This window comes from Haliotis cracherodii, unplaced genomic scaffold, assembly GCF_022045235.1.
Source record: "Haliotis cracherodii isolate W230 unplaced genomic scaffold, xgHalCrac1.p SCAF_8, whole genome shotgun sequence".
Classification (NCBI taxonomy): Eukaryota; Metazoa; Mollusca; class Gastropoda; order Lepetellida; family Haliotidae; genus Haliotis; species Haliotis cracherodii.
This window is the reverse complement of record NW_027266341.1, coordinates 7,776,150-7,795,367: the sequence shown is the minus strand read 5'-3', so window position 1 is coordinate 7,795,367 and position 19,218 is coordinate 7,776,150. Positions and strand designations below refer to the sequence as shown.

Below are 19,218 nucleotides of genomic sequence, written 5' to 3'. Positions count from 1 at the left end.
GAGTTACAATCACATTAGCGCTAAGATCGCTTTGTACAACGGTACCCTGGGATATAATGCCTATGACCACTCAAGACTTCTGCGGATGTTGATTCCACTATTGTATTGTCTCATCATCATTTCAACTCGATTCAAGGTAAAGTTAGCTTTCCAGGTAAGGTTTCCTTGTTGAGAAAAAATACGTCAATGAGTCGAAACACCAAACAACGAAACAATTTTAAAAGAAATAACAAAAAAACAATACTATTGAAAACGCATTTATTATGATGAAGTAACACACCTTAAATATTCTGACAGAGCACGCTTGCCGTTCTTCAACCATTTTGGTACCTTTGATTTCTTTGGTTTCTTTTGTCCTTTCCTCCATTGTTTAACAATGTCAACAAACACTTCAGAGATACCACTTCCAGTTTTGGCCGAGACTTCATGATGGGTACAGCCACTCTCTTCTCCGATGAAATAAGAAATATATTGTTTGTGTTCCAACCATTGGCTGTGCTTGACATCAGCCTTGGTTCCAGCAAAGACAATGATAACAGGTCCTCTCGTTGCAATGATGTCTTCCTGCAGTGCAATGGCTTTCTCAAAGGACGCTATATTATTCATGGCATACACCAGCAGAAATGCATCGCAATTCTGAATAGCGTACCTTCTTGCTGCATCGAAGCAGTATCCACCTGGAGTATCCCAGATGTCTAGATCAATTGTCTTCCCTTCAACTTCCAAGGTTGTGTTGTGGATCTCTCCGGTGGTTACGAAATACCTGTCCAAGAAGACCTGTCGAAGGTACTGGGCAACAACTGACGTCTTCCCGCAGACTGCACCTCCCATGACCGCCACTCTCAGGCTGCGCTCATCCCCGTCAGTTCTTGGTGGTTGAAAGTGAAACATTTTACGTGCAGTACTAGCTCACAGAGTGAGTGTGATTTATTGAAGATTTGTACGAGATTTTATAGCCATTTTCACGTATTTATCGCACCTTTAGATTATACAAGCATGTTGCCTTGGATATATGATATGACGCAGTAAAGTCACAGGTCTCAGACCGCCATCTTGTTCATGGAGTCTTTTCATCATCGTAAAGTTTGAATTGCAGTCTGTCTCTTCAATTGGGACGATTTTTTTACCTATTCCTCCAAGGGGGTGGTAGTCTATAAGTCATACCAAGAAATTACGCCCTTCCGTTTGTTCATCCGAGGACAATTTTGTGTGCGACCTCCAACTTGAAAACTAGGGCATGGATTATTTTCAAACTTGGTAAACATTTTCTGTACCAAGCAGAGGTGCAATGCAAAGTTTGATTTCAATATTTGGATTTTCTGTTATTTCGAATGTTTTTACTTAAGCTTGGTTGGTTGGTTGTTTAACGCCGCACTCAGCAATATTCCATCTATATGACGGGGGCCTGTAAATAATCGAATCTGGACCAGACAGTTGGGATCGATTACATGCATCAACCAAGTCAGCGGGCCTGAGCACCCAATCCCGTTTGTCGCCTATTACGACAAGCACAGTCGCCTTTTTCAGCAAGAATGGGTTGCTGAAGACCCATTCGTATGACGGCGGTCTGTAAATAATCGAGTCTGGATCAGACAATCCAGAGATTGACATCATGGGCATCGATCCACGCAGTTGGGATACGATGACATGCATCAACCAAGTCAGCGAGCCTGACCACCCGATCCCGTTAGTCGCCTCTTACGACAAGCACAGTCGCCTTTTACAGCAAGAATGGGCTGCTGAAGACTTATTCTACCCTGGAATCTTCACGGGTCCTAAGTTAGAGGTGTTCATAAATACATGATACCTGCAAATGTCATGTAAAGCAAGGAATGGCCCTGTCGTCTAAGGCGTGAAGAGAAGCGTCCCTTAGTCGCACCAAAATCCACATATCCCGGGTTCGAATCCCAGGTTTGCCCTCATGATATTTATTATGTTTAACCGCACCATACTCGTGCGTTTCACCATAACGGAAAACGTAAAAATCCTTCGTTTAATTTATTTAATAATTAATAACCAAACCGGTCGAGGATTTTAAGGCCAGTGCATTCTCCCGGTGATTCGGTCATCGACACATTCTTGTCATAACGTAGCTGCGATACTGCTGTCGGGTCAATATGAGGAAAGTGGCAGTGCATATCCGGACTCTACAAAACGTCGACGTTATCAGCGAGTGGTAGCTGCTTGAACCCAAAGCCTGCAATACTTTTATAACGGAGGTCGTGAATCCAGGTGAAATAATAGTGAAAAAGAGACATTTCAGACAAACACTGAATTAATAACATAATTTATCTTACAAGTAAAATTGTATTATACCATTAAAAAAAACATGGAGTTTTCCGTCTGAATGTAATTAATTACTGTTTGTATTTGGTCGTCTATCTTGTTGTCTCGGTTCTTCGTTCCTCACATTGATTCTTTCATATCTGAAATTATGCCCGTTTTGTTGATGGTGCAGTGTTTGTATGATCACTTAAACTTTATATGCACTCGCCTGTTATTTGACTCAAAATGTAAGGGCATGGGTGGCCCAGTCGTCTAAGGCGCCGCGATTCGCTGTGCAGAGTTGCGTCCCTTGGGCACGCCAGAAACCTATGATTGTGGGTTCGAATCCCGGTTCGCCCCGATTATGTTTCTAGGTTTGTCTGCACCATACCCGTGCTCGTGGGTTTCACTGAAATGGTAAACGTCGGAGGCCTGCATCACTTCGGGCTTTCCTCCCACATTAAGCTGACACGCCCTGATATAACTGGAATACTGTTAAAAGCGGCGTTAAACCCAACTCACTCACTCAGTCACTCACTCGAAATCTTGTTCTTTCAATATCATGTCTATTTGTTGAGAAATGTTATTGATGATGATGTTGATAATGATGATGGTAACGTTGAGGATAACAATGGTGACGTTGATGATGATGGTGACGTTGATGATGATGGTGATGATGGTGACGTTGATGATAATGACAATCAATAGTGAAACAATCTCACTATTAGTGCAAATATGTGTGACATAATATGTCAATTGTGATCCGACAAACGTCTTAAAAAAAAGCCACAGCTTAATACAACTCTTAACATCCTACTTTATAAGGTACGCTTGGTGTATAGAGGACGTAGTGAAGACGTATCATGCAGCTCTCATCTGTACTGGACAAAAGGGCTCCATGGCGCTCATCTTCCAATATTAGGGGCGGAAGTCTCGCCAATATAAACACAGGGCGAGGAACCGCATGCACAGGCAGCTATATCTATATACAATTGATGTTTGTCAAATGGCCTTGGCCTTATAGAGAACAACGTTGACCTTCACTAAAGAAAAACACACCCAAGTTACCGGACAACGTCTTTTTAAGACTCTGTTAATAGTGTTTTCATATGAATGTTGAATGTATTTTGTGTACTGAAAAGATCATTTTCAATTGAATATATAATATATCTATTTTCTGATATAACCAGAACAGTAAACATTATACATCACAAATTGAACACTGGAACACGATATCGCTGTAAGACTTGTGGTTTTAAAGTGTTCAATGCTAACAGAATGGTAACCCCAGCTGAAATGATCTTTTACATGTTCACCAAATGTTTTGAAAGGTTACATTCTACGGGACCGCTGATCAACGATGTTGCCGATACTTGTCTTCAATTGCACGAATTGCGGAAAATAAACGGAAAAAAAACATATTTTCAAATGTACTACACTGCAATGGAAATACAAATTCCACACTGACCCTTCCTCAAATATCACTGGTGATAAAGTAATGTCTTTAAACACAAGTGCCTTTAACGGTGGACAACCCTATGAAATTTTCGTCTTCAGGCAACCGCAGTCTAACTCGGATGTGGCATGTGTTTGTGCAGGTTCGGTGTTCAGGTTTAAACACTATGAATATGAATCGGAATTTCGGAAATTGGTTGCAAAATATAAACTCGGGAATTTGGCCAAGACGTATAACTTTAGCTTCAATCATATCGATGATCAAATACCGTTCAATAATCATGAAATTACCAATTCCCTTCTACTGATGCACCCACCTGAACCAGAAATAGAAGAGACCAGGGAAACCTCCTAATCTGTTTCATATTTAGATCGTTGAGTAATGATTCAGAGTGTCACAAAAGTATCCACAAGACTGTATGAATAAGGGATGATTTGATTGCGCCAAGCAATGGAAACATACTTTGCATGCTGATTGCGTGAATGGTGGAGGCTACCTATAGGGCTTACCCTTTTCGTGAACACCTGGTGTCATCACTGATTTTCAAATGTCTCTTATTAAGCCTTCGTTTCTGACCATGTCTCCTGGAGACCAAACCGTATTCTTAATGCAGTGCGTAGATCTTAACACTACTTGCTGCATTATTCTTCTCAATGTTTCAGAGAAGAAAATATAATATAAAACAATAAATTGGGCAGTTGTATACTTGTGTTAATTCCTATAATTTTCACTATTTTGCTGTGTGTATGGTTGTTATATGGAGGTGCTGCGAGTTGTGATGAGTGACTGACCTGTGAGGTTTTGCCGTATGCTTGTATCGTACTGTCGGGTTTAATTGAGGGTGTGTGGGTGTATGTGTGTTGTTTGGTTGGGAGTGGGTGACCGTGGAATGTTACTTTGTTAGTGTCTTTGTACGTGGGTGATGCGTCTTTTTGTGGAAGTGGGTTGGTTGGTTGGTTGGTTTGTTGTTTAACGCCGCACTCAGCAATGTTCCAGCTATATGACGGCGGTCTGTAAATAATCGAGTCTGGACCAGACAATCCAGTGATTAATATCATGAGCATCGATCCTCGCAATTGGGATCGATGACATCCATCAACCAAGTCAGCGAGCCTGACCATCGATCCCGTTAGTCGCCTTTTACGACAAGCATGGGTTGCTGAAGACCTATTCTACCCCGGATCTTGTCAGCAATGGTGACTTCCTCATACACCGATAGGCCGTTACCATTACGTCGGACATATGACACCTCACCATACACAGTTTGATAACTGAAAACCAACCCAAAACAGAATATATACAACCCTCCTCTTTAGTTATAAGGGCGGTCGGATAGCCTAGTGGTTAAAGCGTTCGCTCGTCACGCCGAAGACCCGGGTTCGATTCCCGACATGGGTACAATGTGTGAAGCCCATTTCTGGTGTCCCCCGCCGCGATATTGCCGGAATATTGCTAAAAGCGGCGTAAAACCATACTCACTCACTTTAGATATTATTTTCAAACGACTGTTACAAAACATATCCTCAGCCAAATTCATCTCCTGCGCAATCAAGTTTCGCCGGCTGTGAGGCCACAGCGACTAGACAGTGGTTTTACCCTAACGAAGACAGAAGCTAGGGGAACGGGTTATCGGACGGGAACGTCTGATGCAATTCCCTTACTTGGACTTAGTGTTTGTTTGTTGTCTTACGCCGCACTGAGCAATATTCCAGCTATATGACGGCGGTCTGTAAATAATCGAGTCTGGACCAGACAATCCAATGATTAATATCATGAGCATCGATCCACGCAATTGGGATTCGATGACCACCCTGACCATAGTCGCCATTTTTACGGCAAGCATGGGTTGCTAGATGAACAATTGACTTGCCTTTGCAAGTGATTATGACTACACCCAATGGTGTGGCACGACATGCACACATTTTAGCGCACAACGGATATTGATAGTGATTCTAAACACATACTAATGATATACACATGATAAAGTCGGAATCTTACAGTGGACTATGGCAGCGGTTTCTCATGATTATGAGAAGTCCTTTCGCTTTTATAGAACAAATGTGCACAAAGAAGTCATACCGCTACCGAAGAACGCATACCGTAAAGTACTTCAACCATGAAATAAAGTTATTAAAACGGGAATTACAAAGAAATACAAATTATATTATATGAACAGGTTTGATCAAATCCATTATTATTCGTCACACAAAAGTGCACAATATGTAATAGTATCTCAGAAATTGTGCGTCGAGTCTGTGGTCTAGGTGATATAGCATCTGCCCGGAGACAGAGAAAGGTCGTCATTCAAATGTCAAATACTTTCACACTAAACAACAAATAATATACTGAATCGTGCGCTTGGGATAATCACTCAGTGTGCTACCAATCAACGATATTCAAACCTGTCACAAATACAAGAATTAATTATTCCCGAAGTATCATTGACACATGTTTTAACACAAAACAAACAATTAAGCGGAGTGTCGTCATTAAATGACAAATGAATTGACACAAAACAACAATAGAATTGTGAGCTTTGAATTATCAACTTTTGTAACTAAGCAACAACGTTGTAACCCTATTCAAATCCGTCACAAATACAAGAATTAATTTTTCTAAATGTTTTTACTTAAACAGTATGAATTTAATTTAACTGCGTGCTTTGAATTTAGGATTTTTAACAATTTGAACAAAACACAAACCTATCAAAACTAACCTACAAAATGGTTTCCATTTAGAAATCGCTTCTATGACAAACCTTGTTTTCTTATTGCCGAGTTTCTTACAAAGTAGTCTCTATTTAGCCATCGCCTGAAACGCAATCCTTGGGTTTTGATTGCTGAGTTGTTTGCTGACAATATGCCTCAGACGCAAGTGTGGATGACTGCAGGTAATAGAGCAAGACAAACCTCACCAGTGTTCCTAAATTTACAATAGTCGCCTGTCAGCAATGGAACACACCCTTGGGACAAGGTTATTCTCAAATTGACAGACGACGAAAATATCAACACAACGTTTTTAGGCTTGCCCTGTTCTAAGTTGGTCCTGTTTGCGTCACAGGGATAACAGCCAACGAAAATGGACGTGGTTGGGACTTGCCTATAAAGTTGGCGGGAGTTGAAGCGGACCACAGTCTCGCTCTCTAGCACACGTGAGTATTGGTCAACAAATTTCTCGCCGATCACAATCTGGCACTGGACATATCTCTGAGAGCCAAGTTCAGGACTGCTGTTCCTATTCTCGCGGCACATTTGGCTCCATATGGCCCGTACCGTATAACGCCAGCGCAGTCTATCCATTCAAGCTGGAGTGTTGAGATTTGGGCGGTTTTAAGTATTGTTAAATTGTTGAAGATATAAGTTATTCCACGATGGGAGAAATGTTGGGACACGAACTAAGATTTACTGATAGAAGCAAATCGTTGATGAACAAGAGGAATACGATACGCCTGGAGAAGTGCTTAAATGAACTGGCAGTTGAAAATGACAATTCGGAAATAAAATGTGGTGATTTGTATCTTCTACAGACCGTCCAAAAGGTGACGAGGAGAATCCCAGTGTATGTGAGAGTATACAGAACGACATTTGAACATTATGCAGTGTTTTACCAGAACCGGAAGTTCTGTAAAGCATCAACCTACATCAACCTGAAACATTGTTCTGTGTGTGGTGACACTGACTTTGTGAATCAAATCCGGATTTCGACTGACGATGCTGAAGGGAACGTGGTCGTACTGGAAACAGACACGTTGCCTGCAAGAGGGTGGCTAGAGGCATTTCAAGAAAAGTTTCCTCTATCGCCAAAGAAAGGGTCGCTTTCACCTAAACTATCTCCAATGATTCCCCGATCTCCAGTTATGCAAACTCTACATGAGACGGATGAAGAAGAGTAGGCTCAAGACTCACTGTTTATCTCCGTCCTCTTTCTGGAACATTTTATATGAGACCATGCGCCTGAGAAACAACTTTGCTATTGGGGATGTGATTCTTAACTTTTACATTTTGGAAGAAAATGACAATGACAAAAAGATTATTTTCTTTTCCTTTTGGGGGAAAATGAAAATGATTCCAGGTTATGTTGATTTCGTGTTTGGAGACAAATGTGTTCATTGATTTCGTTTTTCGGTTGCAATGGCCTTGATTTTAGCAAAACGATTGTGTTTGTATCTATCGTGGAGACCACCCGTGACTAAAACCAGGTAATGTGGCAAAACGAACTTTATGAATGCCATCTTCTTATTATTGTATGTATATAACGGAAAATAAACTTATGTTCATTATTGATGATGTTAGTTCTGTATTTGCATAATTTGAATATATACAAAATGTTGTTTGTCGCCAGTCAGGAACAACGCCTCATCCAATAGATTGACGATTGTCCTAGGAAATGGGAAACATATGGATATCATATGTATGGATGCCAATTAAATATGACCTTGGCTAATGTTGGTAAATATTAAAAACTGGAGATATGTGTTTACCCGTGCTGAAGAGGTATTCGTTGAACAGTAAAACAGTGTGTTGCAAAGTAAAAAGTGTGGCATGTTATTCCATCAATTTCTAAAAACGTAATGTCACTTTAAGTTTTCACTTATTTTATGTGTTTATCAAAACATTTATTTGTCGGTAAGGTGTTGAAATTCTAGATTAATAAAGAACCGACCATGTGATATTCTTGAGGAGAGGTTTTGAGAGCTCAGATTTTTTTAAACATGTAACCAAAAAAGCTGGAAAATACACTTTGTGCTCTATCGTTCACTAGACATGCCGGATGTTTGGAAAAATAATGTCTTGTGGGTCAAAATTTGTTTTGGCTACTCTGTATATTTTGAAACGGTGACCAGTGACCAAACAACTACTGTATCTCTCTCACACACACAGCCTCCACATCCGATTGTTCATAGTAAGTCCTTAATTCAAGATTCCCATGAAGTACAACTGGAACAAGACGGCTTTTTCTGTTTCAACAGGTAAGACGGTACTTCCATTAAGTTCTCAAACAATAGGTACATACAATACAACTTCAACACCATACTGTTGCTAAGACGTGTATTGATTGTGACGAACTTACCTGTTACTAATGGAAGGAATGCTATCAAAGTAAACGACACATGCTACTTTACATGCTTGTTCAATGTTGCAATGGTAATCATATGCTAAAAATACCATGCAATCAACAGCAACTGTTGTATTTACATAGATTCAGTCAATAAAGACAAGACGATTTGAAGTCAAGTCCCAAGAGAACAGAATGTGAAGAATGGTTCATCAAGGTCCTTTAAATTTTCACGGCCATTCCAGAAATAGCGTTTGCAGTTAAGCTCTGAAAGAAAAAACTGCTTTCCGTAGAACTACATACGGACATCCTTAATTTGTTCTGTCATGATCTAAGTTAAACATGTTCATGACTCGGAAACCCAAAAAATGTCAGCCTTCTTGTGCCAATAGAGGACCGTCGTCTTTTAGTGGCAGTAATTTTCTTTTCTTTTTTATTTATCACAATACACATACTATATAAAATGATTGATACTTGTCTTGACGGGCTGTGAATTACAGAAGGATTTTCTTTTTATTTACAAATTTTCAAGCGGTCTTTTGTTTCGTTGTATTTCGTCATGCTACGACAGCCAACTTGTGTCACAAACTCTACTTCACTTTATGGAACATAGGGAATGGATTCATGTCTGCTTTTGTGTTTAACGCCGACTCAGCAATATGCAAGCTATATGGCCGCGGCATTTATATAATCAAATACCATGATTGGTATTATGAGCAACTACCTGCGCCTGACCGAGTACGGCCAGCATCAGGACCAATTCTACCCCGGAATCCACACGGGTCCCGTCTGTATCCTCAAGATATGTACAGTTACTCAGTTTGTGGGAAGTCTGTATGCTTTCTTTCCATTACATTCATGTTAGTTTGATTTTTTTTTTCACGCCAAACTCAGCAATATTCCAGCTATATGACGGTGGTCATGACCAGACAAACCAGTTTTTCACATCATTTTTCACATTGCTGAAGACCGATTCTATCCCGGATCTTCACGGGTCCATACGTGACGAAAGGACTCTTCAGGAAGATTGGTAGAACGAGTACATTAAGATGTTACACACACACCAAGTGTTACAAAATCCAAATGCTACCATACCTGTTTTGAACAAAACCACAATTACCTCAATGAGCCATCTCCACTATTTCAAGAACAGGTCTGAAAACGCAGACATTCTTAAACCATTACTTTAACGACGCACTTCCCAATACAAATTCTTGCTAGTGGATATTTTCGCACGGCAAATGTTTCTGTTCACCTTGACAATGAAATGTAGTAATGCTTTGATTAAGAACACTGTCGTGATAAACCTAAAAGGAATGTTTGTATTGACAAAAGCTCCCTGTAGCGTCTCTTGCATTTGAACTGTGTCTAAACCAAATATGGCCCCGCAATTACTGTGTTTAAAGGGAAAACAAGCCGAATTCAGACACCTGGTCTTTGTAACACTAACCCTTTGTCTTGTATTTGAAGTTGAAGATTTGACATGGCAAAGGATTATAAATATTAGCTAAAATATGATATTATGACGTTTGATATTTCTGGATTCGATGGGATGTCATTTTTGACGTGGTGTTCATGTATGTGGTCAATTGACTCGCGATGGTTTGCTATAGTTCTATGTTTAATGATAGAGAATGGAGGGTTTGGGGAATGTGTGGATGGTAAGATTGACGAAGTGCGGCATTTAATTTGAATTTGTCTTACCAAATTCACATTGTATCATATACTGTTTTTACATGGTCATACAATGGTCCACCTGGTCACGGTTAATTACAGCCTTGTCGTCCGTCAACAAGAGAGTCTTCAAATACATTTGTTTTCAGAAAAGCGAGAGAGGAGACCAAGCAACAGGTATATATGCACGATGGTATTAACGAAACCGAATTCATTACGTCAAGGCCTTGTCTCGCACCAACGTCCTAATACTTATGATGGGGATGTGGGTAAAGCGTTCGCTCGTCACGATGAATTTCGATTCACGGGTACAATGTGTGAACCCTTTTTCATGCTCTCACCTGTCGTGAGTTTGCTTGGTAATTGCTAAAAGTGGCGTATAAACATATTCACTAACAACTTATTAATTATGTAGCGGATGATGAATAGTAAACCCTCGTTAATCCGAATTCGCTTTGTTCGGAAACCCCGCTTTGTTCTAGGTAATGGTTACGTCCTTTCCAGGAAGAATATACTTTAAAACATTTGTCTTATTCTTAAAGTTTTTTTTCTATTTTTTTGAAAATGAACACTGCACTTTGACATTTGTTTATTGAGTCGTCAATATGGTACAGAGAAAGAAAACCCAAATTAAATTGTCTTTATGACTGAAATCGAAAAAGCCACGCCAATGAAATGCGAGTCATGTCCTTGCTGAACAAAAGCTATTTATGTTATGAGTATGGCGCCTGCTGAAACACTTGGTTAATCTACATGACAGCTATCTTTAAACTTCATTCAACGTACTTGTAAGTATAACAAGCTTAACATATTTGTTGATTTGTTCGGGTGTACCTTTGGAATTGTCTCAAACATTTATTGATAACTTCTTTCTTTCTATATACCTGCAGAAAGTGGTAGGTATAAGCATGACCACTTAATTGTTAAATATCCCGTAACTTACATGTATCTTCATTAAATAGCTACATCTGACACTTATATAATTTTGATTAATGTCAGAGATACCACTATTACCTGGTAGAAAGCACAATGTTTCTCCAGATGGTCGCAAGTTCGGAGTCATATCACATTAAGCAAAGAGTGAGAGGTGACAATGTTTGTCGTAATAGGCGACTAATGGGATCGCTGACTTGGTTGATACATGTCATCGTATCACGGTTACGTGGATCGATGCTCATGATGTCAATCACTGGTTTGTCTGATCAAAACTCTATTATTTACAGACCGCCGTCACATAGATGGAATATTGCTGAGTGCGGCGATAAACAATAAAAATAACATAGCAAAGAGTGAGTTATATTTTACGTCGCTTTTGCATTATTCCCGCAATTTCACTGCTAGGGACACCATTATATGGGGAATCAAACCCGGGTCTATTGCGTGACGAGCGAACACTCTAACAACCGGCCCCATGATGCAGAGGAGGAGAGGAAGCAATTGGAAGTGTAGTCAAACGTATTTTGTCATGTAACAGTCACTGTCACTGTTAGAAAACGTTGCCATGTATGTAACTTAATCAGCCATTACGACACTATGTAAATAAAACAATTGTTTCTTCGGAACATTGATATTAAATGGAAATATTATTTTATGAAGTGCTTAACTATTTTTATGTGTTTATAGAGGAATATATAAACATGAAAATAGTTAAGTACTAAACGTTGCCATGCAAAAGTATGTAACTTAATCGGCCATTACGACACTTTGTAAATAAAACAATTGTTTCTTCAGAACATTAATATTAAATTGAAATATTATTTTATGATGTGCTTACCTATTTTTATATGTATATAGAGGTTAGTGTGTGTGTGTGTGAGTGAGTGTGTTTGGGGATGGTAAATATCCTGCATTAGGAATAAGCATTGTATTTAGCGAGCCTTGGCGTGATAACCTCTTCATACACATAAAAATAGTTAAGCACTTCATAAAATAATATTTCCATTTAATGAAGCCCTCTTTATCATATAATGTCATTCTTTAATTCTGTGCTTGAAAATCCCTTTCCCTCTCTCACAAACATTACCGAAACATTGCGAGCTTTCCTGGAATGCGCGCATTAGTATTTATTACGTCACTGGGTAAGTGATGTGTCAGTCGTACAGTGACAGTAGCCAATATAGTTCCAACTGAAATCTGTTTCTTATGCAGTGGCGAAGCAACATATACGCAAAACAACAATTGTTTTTACTTGCCTTTCGCGGCAATCCATCGGTCTGTCCTCTGGAGGAACTGCCCTTTGTCGAAGGGAAGCTACTCTAACCCCAGTCTATGAGACGTCACGGCCACGTTCAGACACGTTGTTGACAGTCGGCCTGTCCTGTCATAACGTTAAGAAGTGCAATCAGATGTACATACAGCGACAAAACGAAACAAGGTAACAATTCAAACATATTTCGGCCAAATCCAACTCTTTTAATTTGTGGAAAAGTTTTCAAGCCGCAGAGGTCTACAAGCACAGATATGGCTACAGATCCCGCTTGGGTAGGCCTAGCGCCCTCACAAAATTGTTTCGAAATTTATATCTCCAAAGTTAGCAAAACTTATAGAATGCCTTAGCTACGTCACAGTTAGACACTGATTTTCAGTATATTAGACTGTTCTTTTGATAATGATAGCAATTATCCCTGTAGTTTCTCCAGATTCCTGATGGTTAATTCTGACCACCCGATCGCCGAATGACAAGGACGTCTCCATGTTTGTTTATAAACTGAAATACTGAAAGTAGTCCCTACTTGATATTTGCATCTCTATCCGCATATGACACCAACTGATATCGTTTTAATCCGTTGGCTTTATCTGCCGAGAAACCTACCAGTTATATGATAAATTCTAGTAGATCTACTAGTTTTAAAGTGTTTTGTAACAGGAACATAATTTTTGTACACAAAATAGTATTTCAAATAACACAATTGTTCCGTGAACACAAAAGTCTGTTAAAAGCACGACACAGTTCAGATGTACTGGGGTGTTTTTTTATTAAAATGCATTTTAAGTATCGCGTTGCACCTGAATGACTTTATTAAAGGTAGCTTTACACCTATCATCATTTTCCACTGCGTTGTCGCTTCCACATGTCAGTTATTGGGATAGCTTTCGCAAGGTTAGGTTTGTTTCACGCCGCCCTCAGCAATATTGACAATCACTTAAGCTGTGTATATAACAAATATGAAGCTTGCCCTTTGCAAATTTAGAATGTATCAATTTGAGAGTAAAGAATGTTTTCATTCTAAGACATTACCGCGGTGAATCTGCGTTCATGCGGGGTGACATCCATAGGAGGCAGAAATCAGAGTCACAATACATGCGTGAAGGTGCAGTAAGGTGCTTAGATGACAAGGGCACTGAGACTCGCTGTGCATAATTGCATACTTTGCCACGCCAAGAACCTATGATTGTGGGTTCAAATCCCGGTTTGCCCTTATTATGTTTCTAGTTTTGCCAGCGCCATACCCGTACTCGTGTAGTGAACCTCTGAGACCTGCATCACTTCGATATAACTGGAGTACTGTTCACAGAGGCGTTAAACCCATCTCACTGACTCACTCACCTATAGGATATGTAACCTGCTTATTTACGTCTGGTTATTTGTGTATAATATCTCTTATACTTTGATAATTACTTACTGTCTTTCTTCGACAAGTTTGCAATAAGATATGAAGATGAATTGCTGAAGTCCGTGTGGCCAAATTATTGCCGAAGCGACGGTAACTTGTGCCTCACAAATTATATTGGTGGAAGTTGAATAATGACACACATGTATCCCGCTTACAAACACATGCTATTTCTGAATATAGAAAAAGCTACGAATCTCTTTGAGCAAATGTGCATTTACACAAGAAATCAATACCAGGAACCGCTACCTAAACCTTTTCCGGTTTCTTTCTAGTCTTTAATGCCTCAAAATGGCACTGCCTTGTAAACCACACGAAGGCTGACCTTAGAGGAATTACAGCCCATTAGCAAACCAAACATATTTGTTGACAAATGCTTGCCTGCTAGCTTTCGTTAACGACAGAAACACGATGAGCGTTATCGACGTCTAAGCGCTGTATTTTTCCCGAAGTCTTGCATGTTGCTACAGACGTGTGGTTACCTTAAATACATATTTTCGTAAAAGTCAAGGCAGAGGTTACACGTCTGTTGCTGTAAATAAATATTTAAACTCCTCTCTTTGTTGATGCGTGTCAAAGCATCATGTGAATGAGAACATGAAGTGTTGAGAACTCCAAATGACGGGTAGCTATAGCTGAAGGGCCTTTTTGGCCCATTGGAAAAATATCATACATAAATACATCTTTTCTAATATTGGTTATGAACGGTCATATGGACATACAACAAGCATTTTGTCTTGCTAACACGCCTGACCTTAAAAGTACCGAAGAATTGCTAAAATGAGCGGAATAGGTCCAAGATGATTTATGTCATATGTCTTGACCTAAATTGAGGGGCAATAGAAACTGTTCCTCTTATGTCTGAACATTTGTTTGATTTTCAATTGAAGATATCTTAAGTTAGCGATAAAAAACAGTACTGGCACTTTGTCAACACTTAAAGAATACTTCTATATGGTATTATTTTTTTAGAACATTTTGCTTTAAAACTATTAAAAATTAAAACAAATTCGCAGAATACACAACTGCGGAGGGTTATCTTAGACATCTTATCTTTGGAAATCAATGAAAGTGTATTTTGTTTTCGGGGAAACATTACATTTCAAACATGGTAGAGGTCATGAGGTTGCAAATTCATTTTTTACGCTAGTCTCTATTGAATCCATTAATTATTTTACACAAAAGTACCCAGACACAGGTTACTTTTTACAAGCTGTTGCTGGAATAAGCGATGGTTAGATAGACATAATCTAATGTTACAACAGCTCTTTTAATTTTCGATTACATAAAAAACACTTTGTTGCCCAAACTCTTCATTTGATGTCCTATGGTGAAGGAACATTTTAAGGAACAAGTCTAACAACAGTTCTAAAACGTTTTGCTAATTTCTTAAATAATGCTGATAGTAAGGCAAAACGGCTCCTCATCTAATGGTTCTTAAAAGACTTGGCTTTGTACGAGAAAGTTAGTTATTCCATGACGTATATGTGGAATGGACGATTTGTTAATTGCACAATGACTTGTTGGTGGAATGAACGATAAGTTAGTTTTACCATGACGTGTTGGTGGTCTTACGTTTCGATTCCCAAATTGAAACAATATGTTAACCCAGAAATCTGTTCGCAAAAGAGCTTAGTGTGAAACCAACAAACAACCGACAAATGGTGTAAATTAACAAATGTGTTACAAAATTTACTTGGTTTACAAACCAATACAAATTACTGCACAACAATTTCAATGGCAGTACACAATAAAGTGGTAGTAACATTTCATGGTCCTCCATCATTTCTATTTTAACATACATTGCAATATCAAGATAAGATTGGAAAAGAATACATCTATTTCTGAAAGTACACAATCACTGTCTAAGATGACATGGTGATAATAATCATTAGCAAAAGAAGTACATTTGGTACATTCCTTAGATATTTTGCTTTTGGGTCCAATCCTTTTCATTTACTATATTTTTTCTCTCAATTCTGGATTTAATACTACAATGCTGTATAACGCTTGAGGAGTAAGCGTTGTATAGATTTTTGAATATCGAAACAGGTCAGCTCTACATGATGATTTATATCTTCATACTTCTTCCTCGTGGGAAGTTAAATCATTTAATACATTTTTTCTATTGGAATGAACCATTAGTTATAATGAGGAATTAGTTAGTTATACATTGAATAAACAATGAATAAAGTTATTAAAAATCTAGATGCATCCATTAACACGTCTAGACTTTTCATAGACGAATGAGGAACTAGCTTTGCGTGAACTACTGACGTTATTCTGAGATATAAAAAAATATTGCACAAAATACACATCTCGAGACTTAAAATTGCGGCTGTCATCGCTCATTGTCATCTCCTTGCTTTAACCATTAGGCTACCCATCCGCTACTGTTTGTAAGGAAAATGCAGAGAAACAATTAGAAATAACATGAAAATAACTGAAACTGTGAATATTATTAATTATAAGTATTTCCATGTTTTATGGAAAATTCAAAAAAGGTATTATCTTAACTTATCACGTGTGCATTATATATCCGAGATTTGTACATTATCTATTGAAATTTACAACTAATGGCTGGATGCAATGCACAACGCGATTGTCAGGTCAGAAAAGGGGGGCTAGAAGAAGCAAACAGAGACCCAAATGGCCTTTCAGCCTTGTTAAGAATGGGATTTGAGTTTTGGTGCCACAGTTTACATCTAAACAAATATTTTAAACGTTTGTGAAACGTTTGTTTCTAAAGTTAGAAATGTATCTTTACAACTGACAAGAATGTGTCAATGACCTTGTGTCTGTGTTCATAGGCTGTGTAATTTTGTAGTTAACCACATTAGCATTTGTTTTCAGATCAGGAAACCTGCGCTCGGTTTGGAATCTTGCTTCTGTCAAATAAGGATATCAGATTCCGTGGTTTACTTCAGTTTGTGTACTTCTGATCCAGATGTTTGTATAAGAGACAGCGCAATGTGAAAGTAGTTGTGCTCGAACAATGTCGTTTAAAAGTTGTAGCTCTCGAGAAACGTCATGTGAATGTTGTAGCTCTCAGACAATGTCGTGTGATTGTTATAACTCTAGAATTCGTGAAAGTTTTAACACTCGGAAAACGCCATTCTGAAGTTGTACCCCATGGTTCTGTAATTATTCCTAATTAAATAAAATAAGTGTACGAAAATATTTCTTCACTTGATGACTTGAATATTATTACAATTTACGTTGTTATTACAATTTACGTCAAAAATATTACAATTCGCTGCAAGTATTACAATTTACGTCAATTTTTATTACAATTTGCTTATAACAATTTACGTCAAATTTTATTACAATTTACGTTGTTATTACAATTAACGTCAAAATTATTACAATTTGCTGCAAGTATTACAATTTACCTTTTTATTACAATTTACGTCGTAACACAAGGCATTCCACAGTTTACTTAAACGAGCCAAGGGTGTGGGACATGATCTCAATGTCAGTGTTAATTTTGTTGACTGCTCTGTACTGCTGGCTAATCGGCCCGGAGAGGCTATCTGAACGATCACTGCATCGAGTTTATGTGCAGTGTGTTGAGAAGTTCAGCAACACTGCAGTTCCTCCGCTTGGATGAGGTTGGTTGTCCTGAAAAGTGAAACAGAAGGCTTTCTGTTTGCTGCTCAGGACCAGTCACTTACCACGCGAAACCGTCAATGTGTGATTTGGCATCAAAATGTAAATATGAAATGTAGATTATTTAATGAATTTAATGAGACTGTCCAACACATTGTTAGTAGATGCCTAGCTTTGGCACAAACACAGTATCCTAAGCTACATGATGGCGTGGCTCGATCATTTTATTACCGTCTTCGCCATGCTTGTGATTTTGACACAGAGGTCCATCCATTGTACCACCCAGAATATGTAGGCCCTTATACAACCTCAGACCTATCCATGCCAACACACCTGATCTTGTCGTTTTTTATCAATCCAATGAAATCATTTATTTCCCTTTTGACACTAATGTGATTGACAAGATTCAGGAAACACATGGCAAATATGCAGACCTCATTATCGAAATGTCACGCTTTATTCCCAAGTACCAAATTGTTCGACTTCCAACTGTTCTCGGTGCCTCAGGTTTGGTACCTCCCAATTTGTTGACTGACACTCGGAGAGTACCCGGCTTGCTGCCAGGAATACAGCCCTTCTGACAATCTGGGTAATGCAGAAGGCTGCAGTGTTGGGGAGTCTTCACATTCTCCGGAGCGTTCTCGGTGGGTTTGACTAGGAAGCGCTTCCTGGGAGAGTCCAATTCGCTGTCTGAGCTGCATGTGGAGGGGACAAGGGCCGTGAGCTGATCATGAGCCTAACCAGCTGTTTCTGACATTTGTTGAGGGAATCCGAGTGAAATTACAGCAACTGACATGAGGAAGGTGGTTCGGTGATGCGAGATTGATTCTCTCCTTCATAGCAATCAGGTCAGCCAAAGTAATATTTTATGTAAAAATATCTGGAACAAAAACACCAGTAATTCACGGAATGAGCAAAGTTGAGCACGATTACTTCGTTATACTTCCATGATACACCATGTGTATACTTGGGCATTAGGGGCCTACAACTTAAAAATCCTTCATTTGCATGTGCTAACTGGTAGCTCAGTGTGGCAAGCCATAACCATGAAATAATGTGCCTTACTAAAATAGACTATCAAACTGATTCACTTGATCTCATCATGACAGGTGAGCGGTAGTCTCATCGTGCTGTCTGCACCATACCCGTGCTCGTGGGTTTCACCGAAGTGGTAAACGTCTGAGACCTGCATCACTTCGGGCTTTCCTCCCACATTAAGCTGACACGCCGTGATATTACTGGAACACTGTTAAAAGCGGCGTTAAACCAAACTCACTCACTCATCGTGCTGTCTAAAGTTGTAGACAGTTTCCTGTATTTCCTGGGTTTCCTTTTTTCGAGTTCTCCTTTGATGGTTTTGAAGAATAGTCTTACTTGCTGGTAACATTTCTTGTAACTGACTTGGTTGATGCATGTCCTCGTATCCCAGTTGCGAAGATCGATGTTCATCAATCACTGGATTCTCTGGTCCAGACTCGGTTATTTACAGACCTCTATCATATAGCTCGAATATTGCTGAGTGCAGCGTTTATAAAAACAACAAAAAAC

General features: G+C 39.0%; 1 protein-coding gene across 1 annotated transcript; it reads right to left on the bottom strand.

Annotated features, from left to right (window-relative positions):
* Positions 1-261: 261 nt before the first annotated feature.
* On the bottom strand, positions 262-891 carry LOC139450341 (ras-related protein Rap1-like). Its single transcript, XM_071232020.1, has one exon. The coding sequence runs from the start codon at positions 889-891 to the stop codon at positions 262-264; it is 630 nt and encodes a 209-aa protein (XP_071088121.1).
* Between the last annotated feature and the right edge of the window lie 18,327 nt (positions 892-19,218).